We start from the raw sequence: 23,876 nt of genomic DNA, 5'->3' as shown, positions 1-23,876 counted from the left end.
GTTTAGGGTCAAGGCTAAGGTTCTGTATGGTTGTAGCATAAGAAAAGGAGTCTGGAAAATGGTTATCCAGAAAACGCCATCAATCAAATTACTTCAAGGAAAAAAGAAACACAATGAAGAGGAATAAACATGAAATTAAACATAGATAGATACCTCAGATGTTTTAATTTTCTAGACTTCAAATCATACACGTATAACTGGTTCATTTTGTCAACCATAAGAACGGCACGGTTTTTATGTTGGTATTTGCTAGTAATGAATGATCAGTCAAAATATAATCAGGAAAACTTTTTCGATTTTGGGAGCTTTTTTTTTGAGTTGGGTCGTAAGATTATTTTACTGCCCTATGCTACAATACATTCACAGTAACATTAAATCGTGGCCATTCTTCTATGCTTTATGTACGGGGCATTGTTTAAAAACACGTATACACAAATTACATAAGTAATCGTAAGTTCAGCCTCTGTTTCTTCATTAAATAATACGGTTAATTAGTTGTCAATGGTATTCACTTACACGTGCACGTACAGTTACTAATCAACACAACAACACACCACTCGTTACACAAATGCGTCAATGGTGTTCACTCACACGCGCACGTACAGTTACTAATCAATACAGCAATACACCACTCGTTACACAAATGCCAATCAGCTGTTAGAATTTCTCTGTGCACTATACATGAGCATATTGATTCTACCTGGTATGTGAGACTAAAATATATACTGGTACGCGGGTATTTAAGGTAACGCTTTTATATTACTATTTGTTAATTGTTAGGCATTATCATACACGTGGGTCTACCTATGCTCTGCCCACGCGGCATCGAAACCCGATTGTTAGCATTATAAACCCTCAGACTTACTGCTTAACCACTGGAAGCTTTTTATTATTATTAGATGTTTTTGAGCATTACTGTATCAATATTCACAGTATTCCAACGTTAACCTCCAATAATTGTGTTTGTTATGAAATGTATTTAGCTTTGAATAGTACGTTTTCATCTGTTTTAGTAATAAAAACTACTTTTGTCCCAGTCAACAAAATTTGTATATAGCATGTATTTTTACACTTTTCAAATTTTACAATAAACAAAACGAGGATTCCTGGCTTTATTTTGAAACAAACCTTGCTTGTTTAATGTCAGACATAAGGAAGTGTTAGTCCTATATTTATTTATTTTTCTGTCTAAGCATCATAATGACTGAATAATTTGAACTGTATTTATGAACCATGTAAAACTAAGATTACCTTTTATGCTAATTTAGAAATGCTTTGCGGTGTAGTCTGAAGTTCAAACTAGTAACAGTAGAATAACTAAACATTTATAACCTTTATGAGGGTTATTTAACTGTTTCAAGCTACAAAAGCCAAAACAAATTCGCTTAGTACCAAAAATACTTAACAGAACTGCATTTTTTTACTTTCAGAAAATTTTTCTTTTTATTCGTGAAAGTGTTGGGAAACTTATATTAAACATATATAGCGTAATGCTTGGAAAAGTTTATTGAATTAAAACTAATACTAATATTCTTATTAAATATAAGAGACCCACGGTGACTCAGTGGTAAGCCTGAGGACTTATAGCACTAAAAACCGGGGTTCAATCAGCGTTGTGAGCGCAGTAGACAGCCCATTGAGTAGATTTGTGCTTAATAACAAACAAATACATCAATTTTGAGCAGGCCATCCATAATACTTTGTTTGAATATTAACGTTACTAATGTTTTTGTTTTTTCTTGTAGTAGTCACTGAAGACTGCCTTACACCTTTTACCTTACTAACACATTATTTTGTACTTTTTAACGCTTGACAGGGTTCTTCATTTTTAGCATCCTTGAAGGCAGTGTTTGAATGTGTGTGTATTCTTTTTTCCGTTATTGTATTCAGATTCCTTATTTAAACCCCATTTTTTCATTCTTATAGGTTGTATTTGAACCATTTTTTAGATTATTATGGGCAATATTTAAGCCTTTTTAATCTTTTTGAGCCTTTTTTAGTTTTCTAGTCAAAAATTATAACGTATTTTTATTTTGGTGTTACATATATATTCATGTAACACTAATTTCACATTTTGATGTAAGAAGTTAGAAAAACTCACGAGATTTAATTTGAGTAGATAATGAATTCAATGCGTTAAGTTTAATAGGTTTGAACTGTCCCTTGATGGGTCAGTGGTAAGTTTGTTTGTTTGTTTAGCAGGAGTATCGAAACCCGGTTTCTAGCATTATATGTCCGTAGACTTAACGTTGTGCCACTAACGGGAAAGCAGGTCAGTAGTAAGTTTACTGACATACCACGCTAAAACCCGTGGTATGTTATGGTATGGTAAAACCCGATTTCCTTCGCTGGACAGAGTGTAGCTTTAGGTTAAAACAGTAACACAACACATAACACATGTTCTATATTACACTCGTATCGCAAATTAGTGTAAGATTTGTGTAAACAATCTATTCAAAGTATATATTCAAATTCTATTGCTTTTCGAAAACATCTTCAGTCACCATGTACATGTATTATTCAGAAGATTTTGACTGAAAAGAAATACATCTACTGAAATATTCAAGGGTTTAAAGCCTTTTTTTTAGTACAAAGAAAGTTTACCAACGTCCCAGCAGTTCGACTTGATATCTTTTATAAGTGCAAAATCTCCTTTTTCTTGATAATATCCTCCAAAAAACATTTAGAGACTTGTGTTAAAGTTGTATAAAATAACATGATACAAATTTTAAAATCTTCCAAGCAATGTCACAATAATCTTCTCCAAAAATAATTATAAGTCCTAAAGGATCTTAAATCTAACATCAATATTTTGATAAAGCCAAAGGACAAGGGTTGGGGCTATTGTTATTATTAACAAAAAACGTTATATCACTGAAGCTAACCGCCAAACTGAGGCCACTCATTTCTACAAGAAATTCGCACAGAACCTTATAGCTCAGTTTACTAAATCCATCTGTGAAAAAGTTAAACAACTCTTCCAAAACCCGAAAATTAACAAGGAAAACTTCCAGTAATTGACATCTAAGCAGGCTTGTCCGGGTAGGTTTTATCTCTTACCTAAAATACATAAGCCTAATAATCCTGGCCGACCCATAATTTCTAACAAAGGTTTTTACTTTTGTTGACCACCATATAAGATGTATTCCCTGTGCTCTCCTTTCTTACATAAAGGACACGACTCACGTTATAAATATCACAGAGGAAATCAATAACAACGGACATTTACCTCGTAACAGCCTTCTGTGTACAATGAATGTATCTTTCCTTTACAGTATAATATTTCCCACGATGAAGGACTAGAACTTCCAAAACCATTTCTAAGATTTTTAAATCGACTCTAACCAGTCTTTTTTTCTCCTGGAATAATTTCAACTCAACAACGAACTTATTTTCAGATTAATAGTACCATAATGGGTACCAAGAGGGCTCCTACTATGCCAACATAGTTATTGACCATACTGAAAGACAACTCTTACAAAAAAAGCCCTGTATAACCTGATACTTGGAAACGCTACAGAGATGACATTTTTTTTAGTCGGTTCTAAATTACTTAAATACTTTGATTTTTGTCTTATGCTAAAATCTTTCACAAAACAATCAAGTTAACCTTCATTACTCCCTCTACCCAAATTAATTTTCTTGACGTCACTCTCTCTTTAAATGATGGCCTTTTACACGTTAACTTATATAGAAAATACGCTGACACACCACATTATCTTCACATTTAAAACTACCACTCTACGCACACGAAACTGAATATTAGCACCAGCCGAGCGCTCCGAATCGAGAAAATCTGCACCGATGAAAAAATTACAGAAAATACACCAAGTATGTAAAACAAGCCATGCTACAAAGAGAATTTAAATAAATTGATAGATTTAGAAAGCTAACGACTCTCAACAAAAAAATACATCCTTAAACAATCAAACAGAATTCCCCTTTCTATTACTTATCACTTTAAACTTAGAAACGTTTCGCATATTCTGAAAAACCATTCCATTTACTACCGCTGAACGATCGCCTAGGACACATTTTTTCTCAAGTTCCCGTCTTCTCTTCCACAAAATTAAAAATCTTAAAGATAGCCTTGTTCTTGCAAGAAGTGAGCTAAAACTCCCCCTAGAAATGGTTGTCATCCGTATAATAAACTTCGTTGTCTAGCCTGCAAGTTCATAAAAACTACTGACTCTTTTCCCGACAAATATATTAAAAACACTTTAAAACTTACAAAAGAAATTACATGCACCACACACAAGATCACTTATCTCAAACAGTGTGAAAAAACAAATGCAATCACCAGCATGAAGAACAAATCCAAACAACGCTTAGAGAGTGTTTCAATTCAGCATGAAGAACAAATCCAAACAACGCTTAGAGTGTTTCAATGACCCTTAAAGTTACTATTCCCACCAAAAAAGCTTCCCTGTCACCCAAAACTTCTAATTTATCCTTTCCTATCGTATTACACAATGGAAACTATTCGCACCTGCAACATTCCTTACGTCTCGTTTCCTGTCGTATTGCACAAAGGAAATTATTCACACCTGCAACATTCCTAACTTCTCGTTTCCTGTCGTATTGCACAAAGGAAATTATTCACACCTGCAACATTCCTTACTTCTCGTTTCCTGTCGTAATGCACAAAGGAAATTATTCACACCTGCAACATTCCTAACTTCTCGTTTCCTGTCGTATTGCACAAAGGAAATTATTCACACCTGCAACATTCCTAACTTCTCGTTTCCTGTCGTATTGCACAAAGGACATTATTCACATCTGCAGCATTCCTTAGAAAGCTAAAGCTTCCGGGTTGTTATGGTAAAACAATGAGATACGATACTGTTTGTTATTGTTTTTGTTGTTTTTTTTTGGGGGGGGTGAGGGGTAATTAATTACGACTATATAAGTTTAACCTCAATATTCATTACTTATAATAAATTCAACCAATAGTATAAGCTTTTAAAGACCCTTCCATTTTGAGCATTTCATCTGTCCTAACATTCTGAGGCTTTAGCTCCACTGCATAAGTAGAACACTGTGAACAAGAGATATTTTCAACGATTTGCGTTTTAGAGCAAAAGGCTATTTGGTCTCAGAAATACAGCTTAGAAATACGTACTTGATTTTTGGTTAGTTTATTTCGCTAAAGAGATGTGAATTTCTACAGTATCTTGTTATAAACTTATAAATGCACAGTGATTTCATACTCATATATGTTCCTGTACTCACAAACAATGAACTGGAAGAAAAGTTGATTTGCTTGTTTAATTCTGCGCAAAGCTACTCGACGGTTATCTGAAATGGACGTCTTTAATTTTGAACTGATAGACTAGAGGAGAGGTAGTTAGTCGACACAACCCATCACAAACTTTTTTGCTTCTATTTACCAACGAATATTGGGATTGACCATCACCTTATATTATACAGTGTCACTGTATAAATATATATAAAAAAAGATCAAAATTTGATTTGAAAAAGATCATAAGTTAAAGTCAATGATCATTTTAGCATAAATTATTGCTTAAGTTGACAATGTTTTTTTTTGCATTTTAGTCGTTTTTGTTACGCCCTCGGTATAATTGCAAAAGGGGTGTTACAATAAATTGCCCTTCAAGATTTTCTAGGAATAACAAAACGTTTCGCTATAAAGTAAACCGTAAACAGTAATACGTTTTATTAACGTATACTGGATACTGAATAAAAAAAAGGGATCGCAACATACTATACTGTGTTTTCTCGCATACCCTAAAAACAATTAACGTTTTAACCTAGATCAAGGTTAGGAGGCGTGATCTGAACTTTGAATGAGTGCCATCTAGTTCCAGATTATTCTAATTTTAACCAGTAGAAAAGTATTAGCTCTTACTGCTAGTTAATCCAGTACAGCGCGTATTTTCTTTAGCACCAACAAAACAAAAGTGAGGATTTTAATAACGTTACCCCTTGATTTAGCTATAAAAACGTTCAAAACCGGCATACTTCTACTGAGTTAGTACAATTTCAAGGTGTACATTGATCGAGTAGTCGTCGCCAATCGCTAGAAATAGAACAAAAGTAATAAAACCGATATACGAATCGTACCCCAGTGGGTCAGCGGTAATTTTACGGAGTTACAACGCTAAAATCCGGGGTTCGATTCCCCACGGTGATACGGGAGATAGTCCAACGTGGCTTTGCTCAGAAAAAAACAGATAAATCTGGCGAATCATGCCAATTGTTTCCGCATTTTTTTTTGTTATTTAGAAATTAACACTTAAAACTAGAACAAAAAAAAACAGTACAATCATTCAAAAACGCGTTTGACTTTCCAGGGCGACCTAGCTACACTACACACTAGAGCACAAACCTGAAGCCAGAAATATCTAGTGATTGCATATCTGACCCAAAAATAGGAGCCCCGCCCAATTCTTCTACATTACCGCTGCACTAGGACAGAACAAGCGGTGTACGCTGGTTTCTATAGCAACTTGCCATTGTAAATTTTATACAGTCTGCAGCCTAAAATTTGTGCGAATTTTTACCCTGTTCAAATGTACTGATAAGTTTTATAGAATTAATTTATTCTAATTTTCAGTAGGACCTGATAAGTTTAGAAGACGACAAGATACAGTGGACATGAATTTGTACTGACTTACCTTGTCGATGGTATTGTAATTATCAATTTACGTTCACTACAGATCAGGTAAGATACACTAGGTGATCATAGAAATATCGTATGTAAGCCCATTCTACTTGTTATGTAAGACAAAATAATTTACTTTAGACTACCTGCATGAATTTTGCTGGATTTGATCTTGACTGCGTTGCTGTTGTTGTGCACTTCCAAAAGAATAAGCATTTGCTAGCATCTTATTTGATTCATGGTAGCATTGTTCCTCCATGGAGAGTAATGATCATTATTATAGAAACAACATGAGACGAAACTTAGCGATTATTTTGTAGATAAAGTAGTAGAGTTGTGCTTTATTTTATTTATTTTAGTGTTTGTTTTTACTCTAAAGCACAAAGTTATATAATTGGTCATCAGTGCTGTGCCCACGACGGGTATCGAAATCCGATTTTTAGCGTTATAAGCCATTAGATGTACCGCTGAGCCACTGGAGAGGGGGGGCATCGTTATAAGCCATTAGATGTACCGCTGAGCCACTGGAGAGGGGGGGCATAATCATGCTTGTTTGCTTAATGAAATATGCTAGTTATATTGTAATATCTTCTATTTTTTTGTGCACCAAGTTTGACTGAAATATATACGTTTAAGATATGTTATAAATGGTTTATTAGTAAAGTAAAATGTTATATTGTGCTGGTAGGATATCCCGTGTGAGATCTATGAATTAAGATACCTTCTTTCGTATTTCAGTAATGATGTCAGAAAGCTATGGTTTTTATTAAATATATTATGTTTTATTTTATGCATATTATAAAGGCAATTGTGCTATATTGTATAACCTGACATTCGCACCCTTTATTCTCCCGAAGAAGAATAGTCAACTATTCGAAAGCACTCGAATTTTGGGTCTCGTTTGAAAACATTACAACTTTTATAGGTGATCCTCTGTGCTAACTTCTTAACCAGAATTCGCGTACTGCTGTTATTTCCGTGTTTCGTTGATGAAGAGCAGCAACGCTGTAGCAATAGGCTTGAGAACAATTATAGAGGCTTGCAACAATACTCTGTTACTAGACGTGTAACAATACTGCAACGAACAGAATGAGTCAAAGATTAGCAAAAGAAAACCGAATGACATAATGAAGCCAAGAACAAATTCAAAAAGTCAAGTAAATAAAAGTTGGAAGAAAAAATCAGAAAATGAGATGAGAAACTAAGCCGTGTCTTATATGAAGAACAATGCATTAGATTGAATAAACACTTAGCAACAAAAAGAATGATATAGTAGTAGTTTGGTTGTTGTTAAGCGCAAAACTACACAATGTGCTATCTGTGCTCTGCCAGCCACAGTTATCGAACCCCGATTTTTAGCGTCATAAGCCTGCATATTTACTGCTGAGTCAGCCACTGGGGGAAGGAGGGGGGTCAATATTAGTGTAAATGGGCAGAAGAAGAAGACGAATGTAGGATACAACTCGGATCAAGTTAGACGAGAAACACACTAATTATAGTATTGAATCCCAAATAGATTTGACGAAAACGGAAATTATTTTTAAGTATTTAGCCTTGATGAAAATTTGTTACTCAGGCAAATATTTAACTGCATCGTGGTGATGCAATGGTTACATGTCAGTAACTGCAACTTGACCTAGAAAAGTAGTATGTCAAATTATATTAGGTACTTCCAAGCAGAGCAGCACCTTATTCCGCACAGCAGTTCAGGGACCCGAAGGTTCAAGTATGACCGTATCTAACTTGGAACTGCTAATCAAAGGAAGGGCAATTAGTCAACAGCACCATCCGCCTACACGGCTATCCTTTGTCGAAAATGGGATTGAATGTAACTTTTATAACCATCCCACAACTGAATGTTTAACGATATTTCGTAGTAAGTTGAGGAGTTGTTTTTAAAGTGTTCCCAATAAAAATAAGTCTATATCTTTTCACCTGGTTTTAATTTTTTTTAAATATTGACTTTATTTTTAGCTACGGAAGTGCGCACTCTGAACGAAATATAAGAAAATACACATTTAGTATAGAATACATTCTACATACGCTCGTAAAAAAAGTGTTACTTTTTAGTTTGAGAACTTTTTTTTCAAAAGTATGTAAAGTCGTTTTACTTTAATTTTTGAATTCACCTACAGAAGAGCTCGTATTTTCACAAAACAAATAGCAAATAATTAGTTTTATTATTAAAAATAGCTTAAACTTGCTAAATATTTTTTTACTATTATTATAAGTATCTAACACAATAAGTTATGTCTTTTTACCCTAAATAAAATTAATATTGCTTTAGGTAAACTAATTAACCAGTTGGAAAAACTTTAACAAAAAAGGGTTAACAATTTTTTTCGAAAGCAGAATCTCAAATCAAAGAGAGATAATGATACAGTGTATTCATGTGATAGAAGCAGAAAAGTAAATCATATAACAAAATTATTTGTTCGTATATATTAGCTAGTTTAGAGCAAGTGAGTACTTGTGTTACTTGTGTGACGTATTCGTAAAAGCTGAAAAGTTTAGTAAGTTGTTCTCTTGAGGAAAATAGAAAAACAGGGGGAAAAAAAGGAGAGAAACTCACCGTGTGTTTTAAAAATAACCAGACCATAAGGAAAATGTATCCAACAATATTTTGTCCGCTAGGGCTCTCTCAGCGAAGTGTAGAAGCACGAACGTGACATTTAAACCTACCTTGTTCTAGATTCTAGTAAGCCAGTTGCTATAGGAAATATGCACAATGGTTCAATTTTTACTTGTTCTGTACGCGATTTGTCAGTTTCATGTTGTGTTACGTGTAATATCTTCGTTTATCCGCAGTTCTGATACACCATCTATTTCTATTTTCCTTTGTTGATAGTAAATAAATTACGACAAAAGAAAATATTTGTAGAAGTATTTATGCATCAGAATGAATTATTCATATTGACATGCTCACAATAACACACTATGTAAATATATACATATTAAACTTCCATCCTGAATGTAAGGTTATTTTTGTGTGGATACTATTTTTTTAATTGGTGTAATATGTGTTAACTCTTAAAAAGCCTTCATCTTAAACTCTCAGTATTAATGTTTGTTTTTTTTTAGTTCTCAGAGCAATACAGGCTTCATTCATTCCGATCATCTGGTCTTGTTATTTTGTTATTATGCACATTTTGGTAAGACTAAATTTCCCATTGTAAAATCAAAATTTCCTCTAGATCTTTGTCATTTCCTACAGTTACTTTAACATCGACGTGTAAAATATCGCACCGTTTAAAGTGTGTAAAGAAGTAACTTGCCACTCAACGAACAAAAAGAGAAAAGAAAAAGGAATAAGTTCTTTAGTTGATATTTGTTTAATGTGTGATCCTGTGGTGGATAAACAGTTCTATACTTCATATTTGTTTAACACGTGTTCCTATGGTGGATAAACAGTTCTTTGGTTGATATTTGTTTAACGTGTGTTCCTGTGGTGAAGCAACAGTTCTATACTTCATATTTGTTTAACGTGTATTCCTGTGGTGAAGCAACAGTTCTATACTTCATATTTGTTTAACGTGTGTTCCTGTGGTGAAGCAACAGTTCTATACTTCATATTTGTTTAACGTGTATTCCTGTGGTGAAGCAACAGTTCTATACTTCATATTTGTTTAACATGTGTTCCTATGGTGGATAAACAGTTCTTTATTTCATATTTGTTTAACGTGTGTTCCTGTGATGAAGCAACAGTTCTACACTTCATATTTGTTCAATGTGTGTTCCTGTGGTGAAGCAACAGTTCTTTATTTGATATTTGTTTAATGTGTGTTCCTGAGGTGACGAATCAGTTATTTGCTTGATGTTTCTTTAACGTGTGTTCCTGTGGTGAATAAACAGTTCTTTACTTGATGTTTGTTTAACATGTGTTCCTATGGTGAAGAATCATTTCTTTACTTGATAATTGTTTAACTTGTGTTCCTGTGGTGAATAAACAGTTCTTTACTTGATGTTTGTTTAACGTGTGTTCCTGTGGTGAAGAATCAGTTCTTTACTTGATAATTGTTTAACGCGTGTTCCTGTGGTGAATAAACAATTCTTTACTTGATATTTGTTTAACGTGTGTTTCTTTACTTGATGTTTGTTTAACGTGTGTTCCTATGGTGAAGAATCAGTTCTTTACTTGATAATTGTTTAACAATTATCAAGTAAAGAACTGATTCTTCACCACAGGAACACACGTTAAACAAAAATCAACTAAAGAACTGATTCTTCACCACAGGAACACACGTTAAACAATTATCAAGTAAAGAACTGATTCTTCACCATAGGAACACACGTTAAACAAACATCAAGTAAAGAACTGTTTTTTCATAACAGGAACACACGTTAAACAATTATCAAGTAAAGAACTGATTCTACACCATAGGAACACACGTTAAACAAACATCAAGTAAAGAAACACACGTTAAACAAATATCAAGTAAAGAATTGTTTATTCACCACAGGAATACGAGTTTAACGTGTGTTCCTGTGGTGAAGAATCAGTTCTTTAGTTGATTCTTGTTTAACGTGTGTTCCTGTGGTGAAGAATCAGTTCTTTAGTTGATTCTTGTTTAACATGTGTGCCTTTGTTTTTTCATGTTGCACTAACATAAAGTCAAGCACACAAACTGCTTCGGGCTCTAATGCTGTAAATGTCCTATTTCTACATAGCGATGCACGTGTAGAAACCTCCGTAAACTATAAGACTTATTTATTATCAAGCTTTACATGACGTAGCAACTTCGCAAATTCAAGGTGGAACCTATGTTGAGGAAACATTCTCGAAACAATTACTTCTGTGTATTAATGGCACAGTAAAAAAATATCTCGTAGGAAAAGAGCAGTTGTAAAAACTCTATAGATACGTACAGAGTAATGTCTATTTTCGTTATAACTTAGGGGGTTTGTTTACATGTACACTTCCTCGAAACTATAGATATTCTCAACACACTTGGGTGTGGCGAAGTGGGATGCTATGTTTTAAGAACTTCAGATTATTCTAACAGTGGGGTTTCACAACACCCTACATAATATGAAACACAGTCAAGTGAGAAACAACAAAAGAAATATATAACTGTGTTAACCAAACTATGATTAGAATACTTTACTTCACATTGTTAGACGTGCTAACTTTTTAATTACTTATTTATTATCCAACATGTCTTCCAATGATTTTCTTAGTATTACTTCGTCATTATATATCTCTGATAGTTAAGTTAAACAGTTGTTTTCGACACTACTATGTCACGTATATTCGTATCCTACTTGTTATATTTACACTCAGTCTTCTAAACTTGTTTTAACGTAATATTCACTCCATTATTGCTGGCGTGTGAAAATTCTAATAAAATAAACACCTGCATCTCCTCACTTGAAACCTAAAATTTTACGAGCACATTTTTCTTAATATGTGTAAGAATTGTGGGTTTTTACGTATAAGCATGAAATATGGCGTAGTTGTAGTCTCTGGCCCATAAAATATTTTTAGAAATGGAGCCATCGCGAAAAAGGCTTATGTTATCTTTGGCGGCCATTTAAAAAAATGGCTGCCAAACATTTTGATGACATTGAAAAATCGACATTATATTACAGCTAAATGCAGTTTAATGTTACAATACACAAATATATCATTTAAAAACATGATCATCTTTTATTTACGATAAAAACAACAAACAGTATATATCCAAAACTTCGGTAAAAAGTGCTGAGTCAGCAAGATATGAAATTGTAAATTAACATAAACATTAACAGTCATTTGCTATGATGCCGCACAATTCATAGGTCACAATCTTGCCCGCCACAAGGTTAACACAATGCAGTGTACTTTAATGCTGCTTTCTTGCAGTTACAGCGACCACTGCAACCTTTCTTGCAACTGCAGGGAATGAGTTATCTTGATGAAGTGCTGGCTTCAGCCAAAGTGGTTCATTTAGGTCTCCCGTTCAACGGATCACTCTATACCCCGACAACTACGAAAAGTTGGTAAACTGGTAAAAAAGAACTTCTAAAACAAGAATAAACAGGCGTTATGTATTAAAACTTTATTTGGTCTGTCGAAAAAGTTGTATATAACGACGTAAAAACTCAGTTTACCGCGATTCGTGGATCGCCACGTCAATGCACTTAATAATAAGCACCCATACAGCTAGGTAAGTGAAGAAAGACTTAATTTTTAAAGAAGTAAATGATTATTGAATCAAACGAACATTTGAAAAAACTAGCTATTATATATTCAATTCAAACGGGTGAAGAATCTGACTTGAATTAAATAAAAACCTCAGAATTAAATGCTCATTCCAATCCTTAGGATTTTTCATGAGCGGGTGAACAGGTGAAAGATATTTAAGTTACATTGCTTAACTTAATGAAATATTTTGTCCACAAGGAACTCAATTATTACTCTGCAACCGCTGCATATAATATTAATCACATATACTACTTTGATTGGGAGTCAAAAACTCCCGATGTAACTCATTTTCATTGCTCAGAATGTTCTCCAAAAGGAATCCTCCGGTGGGTCAGCGATAGGTTTATGGACTTTCAGCACTAAAACCAGGGTTCGATTTCCCATAATGGGTAGACTGTAGACAGTCTATTGTGTAGCTTTGCAACCGATAAACAAACAAATGATGTTAGTGTTTTTCAGTTTATTAGATACAAGTTATTTTCTCTTTGTTCTAAAACATTTCAACATATACTTGAGTGTGAAACATAAATAGAGTTTGATTTAAAGGTTATACCTCTTCTAGTTCTTGCAATCTACAGTACCAATGATATTTTTACTATCCACTTTTTAATTGTCACTTATTTGGGAGGTAGTTTCAAGGCACGTCATTTTGAAGACCAGTACCTACATGTACTAACATATTAACAAAGATAATTAAGGCGTTAACTATTATAAAATAGCTTATCTTCTTGAAATACACACACACACATATGTGTATATATATATATATATATTCAATAATTATAATGGGAAAATAATAATAATACTGAACGAGGAAATAATACCTAATGAATAACAATCTCATGTCTTTTATTGTTGTTGTTTAGTTAGTGCAAAACTACACTGTGATCTGTCTGCACAATCTCCAACGTTAGGAATCGAATCATAAATTTTAGCGTTGTAAGTCCATAAACTTACCGCTGACCCACCAGAAGATATTTTATTGTTCACAATAGAGTTGTTAGCGTAACAGCTGTATAATATAGGTGGAAAATACGAAAAACAAATTTCGCATCACTTTTTAAAACGCGTATTTACAACTGGGATATGTCCGTAAGAACATTGTGATTTGATCTAGAATCCAACTGGGATATGTCCATAAGAACATTGTGATTTGATCTAGAATCCAACTGGGATATGTCCATAAGAACATTGTGATTTGATCTAAAATCCAACTTGGATATGTCCATAAGAACATTGTGATTTGATCTAGAATCCAACTGGGATATATCCGTAAGAACATTGTGATTTGATATAGAATCAAACTGGGATATGTCCATAAGAACATTGTGATTTGATCTAGAATCCAACAGAGATATGTCCATAAGAACATTGTGATTTGATCTAGAATCCATCTGGGATATGTTCATAAGAATATTATGATTTGATTTAGAATCCACCTGGGATATGTCCATAAGAACATTGTGATTTGATCTAGAATCCAACTGGGATATGTCCATAAGAACATTGTGATTTGATCTAGAATTCAACTAGGATATGTCCATAAGAACATTGTGGTTTGATCTAGAATGCCTTCATTTTCTTGGGAATTCATCTTCTATAACTTAACTAAGCAAAAACTAAATGTGTCTCAAAGGTCGTTTAAAAACTAGGTAACTATTGAAACTGAAAAGTCATATAAATAAATTGCATAACTGTAGTAAATGAAAAATCATTTACATAAACTAGATAGCTGTGGGAAAGGAAAACTAATATTTGTTTGTTTCAGAATTTTCGCGTAAAGCTACACAAAGGACTCGACTCAAGATGACTTAAATAAATAGATTAGATAGCTATTACAGCTGAAAATCATTTAGACAAACTATATAATTGTAGGAGCGGAAAAGCAAGTAAACTAGATAGTACTGGGTAAGGAAAAGTTATATAAACAAAGGAATAGCTAGTGGTAATAAAAGTCAGTTAGAGGAACTGAAAAGTAATAAAACATAGTAGGTAGTTACAGAAACTTAAAATTGCATAAACAACCTAGATAATTACATGAACTGGGAGTAGTATAAATATACTAGATAATTACAGGAACTGAAAAGTAATACAAACATACTAGATAGTTAAAAGGAACTGAAAATTGTATAAACAACCTAGATAATTACAGGAACTGAAAAGTAATAAAAACACAGTAGATAGTTACAGAAACTGAAAATTGTATAAACAACCTAGATAATTACAGGAACTGAAAAGTAATAAAACACAGTAGATAGTTACAGAAACTGAAAATTGTATAAACAACCTAGATAATTACATGAACTGGGAGTAGTATAAATATACTAGATAATTACAGGTATTCGAAATTATTGAAAAATAATACAAACATTCTAAATAGATATGAGAGCTGAAAAGACATATGACCAAATTTCGGAATGAAAAAGTTACGTAAATACATTGAAATAACTTAGAGTAAAAGAAAAATATAGAAATAACCTGGATCAGCTTGGAAACTGTAGAGTCAAATAAACAAGCTAGTTGACTGTAGGAAATGAAAAAGAGCATATAAACAAATTAGATAACAATGAGAGCTGAAAAATTATACAAATAATTCAGGTAATGGAGGAGTTTATTAAACGAAATTACTAGGCATGCTACTTAATAAGGTGTAAGATAATTAGGCTTAAGTTGGTATCAAAAGATTTGAATAAACAATGGTAGGCAAGTAGTCAGTTCCCCCCCCCCCCCCCGATGGGACAATGATAAAATCTACAGAGTTACAACGTGGTAAACACAGCAGATAACCCAATATGGTTTTGCTCTAAAAACAAACAAGCAAGTGATAACTTATAAGCATCGAGTAATCATGTTTTATAAAGTACTCAAGAAGTCTTATTAGTAAATGAAATATCAATGAGTGAATGAAAAGTAATATGAGTAAATTAAATAACATTGAGAAGTATAAATAATTAGTTATAGGAAACAGAAGATCCATGTCAGCTCATTGCTAAAATATGGTCAATAGATTAGTTAGTTAACAGGTGTGAGTTGCGAATAAGTCATGAAATAAGAAGACTTGTATAATAGATGAGTCATAAAACCAAAATAAAATGGTATGGGTAAAGAAAGAGTAGTGTAAATCAACGTATGTAAATGTTATGATCGCTTTAACTCCAATTTTGTGATGGTTGTGCTGTCCTCGCTCTTCGCTTTTCCTTCTTATGTCCATCAACTTTATTTAAATTGTACTTATTTCTATCAGAAATTGACTCATACCAATGTACATCTAACACATTTCTGCTTATTACTATAATCAATAACATATATGTTTATAAATATATTTTTTTCTCACTGGCAACATATTACTTTCTTCCTTCACCTCTCTCAGTTTATTCGTTCTCTATCATATCTTTTAGTCTTCTTTTTCTTCTTTTTTTCGTTGGACTCGTGCATTTTATATTCCTTTTTTAAACCCACACTGAACAGGTCCCTTTCTTTTAAACCATGCACACCTATTTTCCCTATATCAGATTATAAATGTTCATAATTACAGAGATCCGTAATCTCCACACCGGTTGAACAAGAAAGATAGGCGCTCACTCCAATCATTTTTTAATGACTTAGTCTCTTGTAATCCTTTATATCTTAGAGACTGACCAAAAGCCGGCCACTTTCTCACCTCTCTCAACTCCAACTGATGTTCCTTACACCTAACTCATAACAGTAAATATATGATTAACGGGAAATTCATAAAAACCAAAGTACGGGTAATAGACGAATGACATAAACATATTTTACAATTATCAAGCAGGATTTAATAACATTGGATAATACTGAAGTGTGTGTTTTACGTAGGCAGTGAAATTTTTTGAAATATTTTGTCAAACATAGTGTCAATAAAAAGTAGACCTTTTGTAATAGTATAGCAATAAACGGGTATATTTTGCGGATATTGTTTATGGCACTATATATTAGTGTAGGGCGCTGTTATTGCACATATATATTAATGTTCATGATAATATATGCCGATATATGTCACTATTTATGGGACCGTATGTTAATGCAGGACACTATTTATGCCGGCTATTTAATACATGTTTTATGTTTCCGATTCTACAGGGTTCTAGTTAATATGTTGCAATAACGTCATAGTTATACAGGTGTGACACACACGTGAGCAGGTTAAGGCTACTGTTTCATTTGTGTAATGGGGCTAACAAAAAATGTACTTTACATGCCTTCTTTTCTTCACTTCCGATAAAACTTTGCTTCAAATGAAACACCAGTCATAAAATAAACATAAATATATTTGTGGAATTTGAACCAGTAACATGATTTGAAAGATACTGTCACCGAAGAAATATTATACATACTGAATAGTGTTTTTCAGGTTAGGTCATGTTTTGTGTCACAACACATTGCCTATCTATCTCTTCTGCTCACAAAATAAAAGAAAGCTCTAACAATTAAATATACACGATTTGCCAGAACTCGAATTGATGTGGAACGGACATGAATTGTCCTTGTTCACAAAAAGAAAAGAAAACTGAAACTCTGACCGTCCAATACCCGATTGTGAAAATATGCATATGTGAGTATATTTCAGGATTCCTCCCTTGTGTGATAAGTAACAGACAGTTTATTAAAGATTATGAGCGATTTATCCATTGAATAACATATTTTAACACTAAAAATGTTATGGTAATCAGTAGAGGAAATTATGAAATATGTATCTGCGTTATTCTGTTATAATACTCGCAATTGCTATAAAAAATATGAACTTATATTCTGTGTTTTTGAACTCACCTTTTTATTTTCAGACCAGACAAACGATGTCTGTTCCTGTACCGGAGGCCTTTATTCCATACACCGTATTGGTGTTTAACATCATTTTTTTCAAAATTATGCGGGGTATGACATTTGCCGTTATACCTCATAGTTTTCGTCCTCTAGTGGCAGAACTCATATCCACTTTAGAGCTTTGCAGTGATTGTGCAGAGTTGGGTAAGAAATAAGTTCTATATCATTCAACTCGTTGTCATCAAAACCTGAATAAAGAAAAGCAGAAATAAATTAATTCGTATTGGACAAAAATTATGAATAAATTATTTATTCAGAGTGTCTATTTAAACATTTCAAAATAGGGTTGTTGTTTTTTGTGTGTTTATTTTACTTTAATTACTAAAACAAATATGTGAAAAGTTTACTTACAAGTAAAAAGTCATTTGTAAAAGCATAAGAATTTTTCAAATCTCATAGAATTATTCGCTTGACTTATTTTATTTTATTGGATAACATATAATTGCAGTTTATTTCAGCATTTATATGTATTCGTCCTTACCCAAATTTAAACATATTGTAAAGAAGAATTACCTTTTGTTTTTTAATTGAAATGATTTTATATTGGTGATATGTTGAAGACAAAGTATTATAATTACATTTTTTGTATTAAAATGCAAAAGAAAAATACTCGGAATACCTTAAACAATTAAAAAAAGGTTTATAATTATATTTCCAAATTACTACAGCATATTTTTGTTTATTTGTAATTAAGCACAAAACTACACAATGGGTTATCTGTGCTCTGCCCACCACGGATATCGAAACTCGGTTTCTAGCGTTGTAAGTGTACACACATACCGCTGTGCCACTAGGGGCCGCATGCTTTTTCAAAAAGAACTCGTGTGTCTAAATAATATAAAAATGTGCATTTACAGCAAGGAAAGAAAACATTCAAAAACATTATAATGGGTAACGAAAACAATCATGTATCATTTCATTCTTGGGTAATCCCTCGTTTCTCGCTTGCTATTTTAAATATTTAAAAAAAATATTTTCAGGTGTAGTTTACGAGCGCCACGGTTCTATCGCACTGGGACTAGCTCTAGGCTTAGTATGTTTTTGGTGGTGTCAAGTTTTCGAAGACACTGAAGCTTGTCCCTGTGGTCCTATTGAAGATTACGTACTTAGAATACCATCGCCATCTGGTGACATATCAAAGAAACTGCTTGGTCAAGTGATCGGAGGAATTATCACAACATGGTAATTGCTTTTATTCTAACCACATATTAATAATTATAATAACAAATCATTTTGAGAGAAGTTTCTTTGATTTTCTAACTAAGTTGGTCATTAATCTGATTTCCTAATTATACCCGCGAAAGAACAGAGCAATTAATCCAAAAATGTGAACTTAGGAAAATGCGAAAGATGAATAATTTTTTTTTCGTACGAAAAATCCAAATTACATACTCGCACACAAAATATGACCTATAAATATAAAAACACAAGAAAGTATTTAAGATTTTTACCTATGGATAACTAACGTAACATAAAGAAATAGCTTTTAAATTCAATGATTAATAATCGATCTTGCTTTATAAGCAAATATATATATATATATATATATAAATAAAAATAATAATTTTGTTTACCATGAAGCAAATTCATAAGCATGTAGTCGCCTTGTGTTTTATTAACCGTAAAAAGTTTTCGTATAGAGTTGAGAGTCTTGTAAGTTTAAGTATAATAGAATTAATGAATTATTAACTTGTTGAATACGCGGGAAGATCATAGATATCTGATAATAATGAGCTTCTAATCTGTAAGAGGCTTGGAGTGAAGTTTTTTTGTTTTTTTTTAATACTCATATAGACATTATTTCATTTCTGAAATTAGTTCCAAAACTAATTTTGTATTTAAAATTTTGGTGAATTATCAAATGAAAACCGTTTTGAAACGGTTTGAATTTCGCGCAAAGCTACACGAGGGTTATCTGCGCTAGCCGTCCCTAATTTAACAATGAAAGACTAGAGGGAAGGCAGCTAACTCTTGGGCTACTCTTTTAACAACGAATAGTGGGATTAACTGTCACATTATAACGCCCCCGCGGCTGAAAGGGCGAGCATATTTGATGGGACGGGGATTTGAACCCGCGACCCACAAATTGGGAGTCAAGCGCTTTAACCACCTGGCGATGCCGGGCCAACGTATGAATGGAACGTACTTCTATAATTGGTGTGTTCGCTATATATACCAACTGTTTGCAGGAACTTTAAAATACACTTTATATATATTTACAGTCAAGCAATATTGACTTCAATTTCTTATTTTCTTTACCAGGTACATAAAATCGATCTGGTCTTTTCACTTAGTAACCGAACACCGAGCACTTCACACAGCTCAACAATGTGAAGCTGGACTCCAGGTAAATTCCAGTACTGTATTTTTTTAAATATAATTTCAAGTCGATATTTGCTTTGATGCATTTAATACGACTAGTCTTCTAGAACTGTATATGATTAAGTGAAAGGCACGAAATAGCAAGAAAACTATGACTAGAATTAACTTAATTTCAAACTTTTTAATCCGAAAAGCTCTTCAAAGATCCCCCTAAAAATGTACTTTGGTTAAACATGATCATTTCCAAATGTCAAATTAAATTTTGTTCTTCAAATTATTTGATAGTCACTATAGTACTTCTTTTATAAAGTTTTGTATTCGAAATTAATTAGAATAACACTGTAGTAATTAATGATTATACAAGATGGCATAAAAAATTAATACTTTTTCTTATTTTTCGAAATGTTGGCACTGTGAGAATGACATAATTAAATATGTCGTAGGCGTAATTCTTTTTTTAACGTAATAAATTAATTCATACTGAACATATGATAATAAAACTTCTTTTCGCATTCATACACATTTTAAAGATTATAAAAACAAAAAAATATGAAAGGTCCTGGTATTTTAGAAGTCATATTTGCAATATGCTAAAACAAACTTCTAAAAACTAGATTGAATGGGTATTACACACCTTAGTCAAATTTCCAGCTTGCACTGTTAAACTACAGATAGGTATCTTCAGTCTATATTTAGTACAATTTTTAATATGTTTATATGTGTATCTTTTTATATTATTTCAGGTAACGATATTATGGGGAGCTCTGATTGAAGGCTTTATTACTTTCATTAGTCGACTGGTGGCGCTTCAGTCTGGAAAGTGGGATGCAAGAACTGCAGCAATTGCTAATTCCATCACCACTGTAGTTCTAGTGTTAGCAGGTTGGAAAAATCTAAATATATTTTTACATTAATATTTATCCTTATACTTATTTATATGTAGTGAAAAGCAGTTTAAAGTAAAAATACTAAAAGAAAAAATGGCAATTTATATATATATATATATATATATACTTATTATTATTATTATTCCAGCACTAAACACAACGGGAGGATTCTTCAATCCTATCTTAGCATCTGCTTTGACACTTGGTTGCCATGGTAACACGATTATAGAGCATTTTATCGTTTATTGGATCGGAGCTCTTATTGGTGGATTGATTGCCAGGGTACTTCATCAAGCACTAGAGGGCACTACGAAAGAGAAAGGAGCTTAAGAGTCATCCTTAATAAATCTACACTTTTAGTAACCCATTATATTTAAAACATGTCCGCTACCATAACAGTATGAAGTTCCAGGAGAGCCTTTCTTCTTTACCTAGTTAGTTAACTTAATGAAATTGTCTAATTTATTATGAGCATAAAAAAAAATATCATACTGTTTTGTTGATGTTTTTTATGACCATTGTACGACAGCGTTTTCTTTTAAGAAATTATACTGTTTCTCAATTTTTATGCTATTATAGTTCTATCTGTAGTATATTAAAATATAATGCCTTAGAAATTTCATGAATTACGAAATATATGTACTTAGGTATTTTATACACACACACAAATATATATATATACATGGTTATCAAAATGTAAAAATATCGTATAGATTCAAAAGCCATGAATGGTGTATATTAACTGCTAAAACTACTGCTAAAATATTCAATAACAATTAGAATGCAAAGAATACACGACAGGTCAAATATATATAGCGTTGAAGTATACAGATGTTAGTCATGTCACACTTATTAACTCTAAATGATAAGACAAAAATAAGATATTCATTAGTAAATTTTAATTTTCAACAATCAAGGTTACTGATTTCACCTGCATATAGTCTAAAACATTTAAAGCACATTTGCGATATTTTGTACTTGTAGTGCTGCCCTCTATAAGCGTTAATGTAAGTTACAAAAACGTAGAGTTTTGAACTGTGTAAAAAAAATTAAATTTTGTATTACATCTTTTTGATGAGATAATAAATTATCTTTAAACAATAGACATTTAATACGTTTTTTTAGATTGTTAAGTTCCCTTGAGAATCATGGGTTATCTGCGTTCCGTCTACAGCGGGGAATCGAACCCTAGATTTTAGAATTGTTAGTCCAGAAACTTACTGCTGACTCACTAAAGAACTTTACAAAATACGAAAAAAGTTTCATCTTTAATAAAATAGCAGCAAAGTGGAATAATAACATATTCTTGCGTTTCAAATCTATATATATGAACCCAGTGCTATAATATATTGGCAAAAAGAAAAGTAAACTAACCAATATGGGGGTTGGTGTCTAGTCTAGACAGTCCTGATAAACACTAGGAATGTAAAGGAACCTTAAAAGTGAATTTGGTAAACGTCATGTATTAATTCTAAGTAATAAATCTGCTAACTTTTACAGCAAATATTTACTTCAAAGAAATATATTGATTCTATGTCTTTAAGAATATAATGTGAACTTAATTCTGTTTTTGTCTAAAATAAAATTCAGTTTAGTTTTAAGGACATACTTTCCTGTGCAGCTTTTCCATTGTATTTAGATGAATTTTTTCATTTGTAGTGGTGAATTCAATTAAAAGAAGTTTATGGATGTGTATGCTCTGTGTGTTGTTATTTCTAGATACTGAGTAGAAAAAAAAAAACGTACAATGTGCTATTTAAGTGTAAAAGGTATTATTAAATGTCAATAAAAAGAATAAAACTTTAACTGGACCAACATGTAATAATCAGTTATTGAAAAAAAAATTCAATAGAAACAGTAAAGAATTAAACAAAAAAGTATTCTTCGATCAATCAACAGACATACATACAAAGATGGTGTGCAATCATACAATAGCTTTACAACTCCATGGAACAATAGCTTATATATACAAGGATATTTACCAATTACATCAATAACTATACAGAAATAATTATCAATTAATGTATAACTATACAAAGAAAATTAACAAGCAAACAATGTCTATACAAATATAGTTACAAGTCAAACAGTGGCTATGCTTTCTTTAAAGAAACTTCAAATGAACAAACAAATGTTTTTTTTGTTGTTTTTTTTTCAAACAGTGCACACACGTCATGACCTTTCTTTAAATTCTTGCTCTAAAGAAACTACAAATAATTTGTAGTAAGTTTGTTTTCTCTTAGTTTTTTTTGACTCAGATGTATTAAAGAAACAGAATGGACACACTGTTACAAAAACAACGAAATTAATCTTTATTAAAAACAAAACAGTCAAATTGAAAATCAGCACTCAAATCGATTTCAGCTAAAGCCAAAAGAATCTCGAAATCTGAAGATGACAGTCCCAGATTATGAGATTTCTTTGGGATGCATTATATGCATAGGCAAGGCAAATACATCTGTGAGGGGATATATAGAAAGAAGGTTAGTATATGTCATAGGTTTTACAGCACAATGAATGCTTAAAAACAGATGTCATGTCACAGGCTCTTCGGCGCAACACAACAAAAGGGTTTATTTTCCCAACGGAAGTCTATCGATGGGACAGTCTAAGGGTTTATAACGCTGAAAATGGGGTTTCGATACCAGAGGCGGCAAGGCATACATAGCGTCTCGTTTCAGTAACAAAGTAACCTTTCTAATCCCCGTTGGGATGGCGGTAAGTACGGACTAACGACTCTTAAATCCGAGGTTCGATTTCTTGCAGTGGAAAAGGCGCAGATAGGTCATTGTGAGCTTTGCGCTATAATACAAAAACAACAAATTTTGCCTTCTAGTGGTAAGTCTGTGTGCTTATAACACGCACTGTTTTCTTAATTACACAGATGATGACAGAAATTCTAGTTTTTCTTTTGATATAATCAATAACGTATGATCAAGGCAACCTATCCACATGGGTCAACCTCAAATTAAACAACTTAGTTGATATAATATACTGATGTAAATACAATTGTGCA

The 23,876-nt window shown here is 32.5% G+C and overlaps 1 protein-coding gene across 7 annotated transcripts in view; it reads left to right on the top strand.

Moving 5' to 3' along the window:
* The window catches only part of LOC106472260 (aquaporin-11-like), a 26,625-nt gene extending 4,124 nt beyond the window's left edge, over positions 1-22,501 (top strand). For 3 of the 7 annotated variants that reach the window (XM_022400858.1, XM_022400856.1, XM_022400859.1), the window contains exons 3-8: positions 6,578-6,685; positions 17,612-17,795; positions 18,632-18,833; positions 19,914-19,998; positions 20,717-20,855; positions 21,009-22,501. In XM_022400858.1, coding sequence (XP_022256566.1) covers positions 17,624-17,795; positions 18,632-18,833; positions 19,914-19,998; positions 20,717-20,855; positions 21,009-21,190 — 780 coding nt within the window. In that variant the 5' untranslated portion in view covers positions 6,578-6,685; positions 17,612-17,623 and the 3' untranslated portion in view covers positions 21,191-22,501. Of the gene's footprint in view, positions 1-6,516; positions 6,686-12,395; positions 12,772-17,611; positions 17,796-18,631; positions 18,834-19,913; positions 19,999-20,716; positions 20,856-21,008 lie in introns of those variants that run through there. The other 4 variants (XM_022400860.1, XM_022400857.1, XM_013932886.2 and 1 more) reach the window with 3 other exon arrangements.
* The last annotated feature ends 1,375 nt before the right edge of the window (positions 22,502-23,876 follow it).

This window comes from Limulus polyphemus, unplaced genomic scaffold, assembly GCF_000517525.1.
Source record: "Limulus polyphemus unplaced genomic scaffold, Limulus_polyphemus-2.1.2 Scaffold5199, whole genome shotgun sequence".
NCBI classification, from domain to species: Eukaryota; Metazoa; Arthropoda; class Merostomata; order Xiphosura; family Limulidae; genus Limulus; species Limulus polyphemus.
This window is presented reverse-complemented; position numbering and strand designations above follow the sequence as displayed.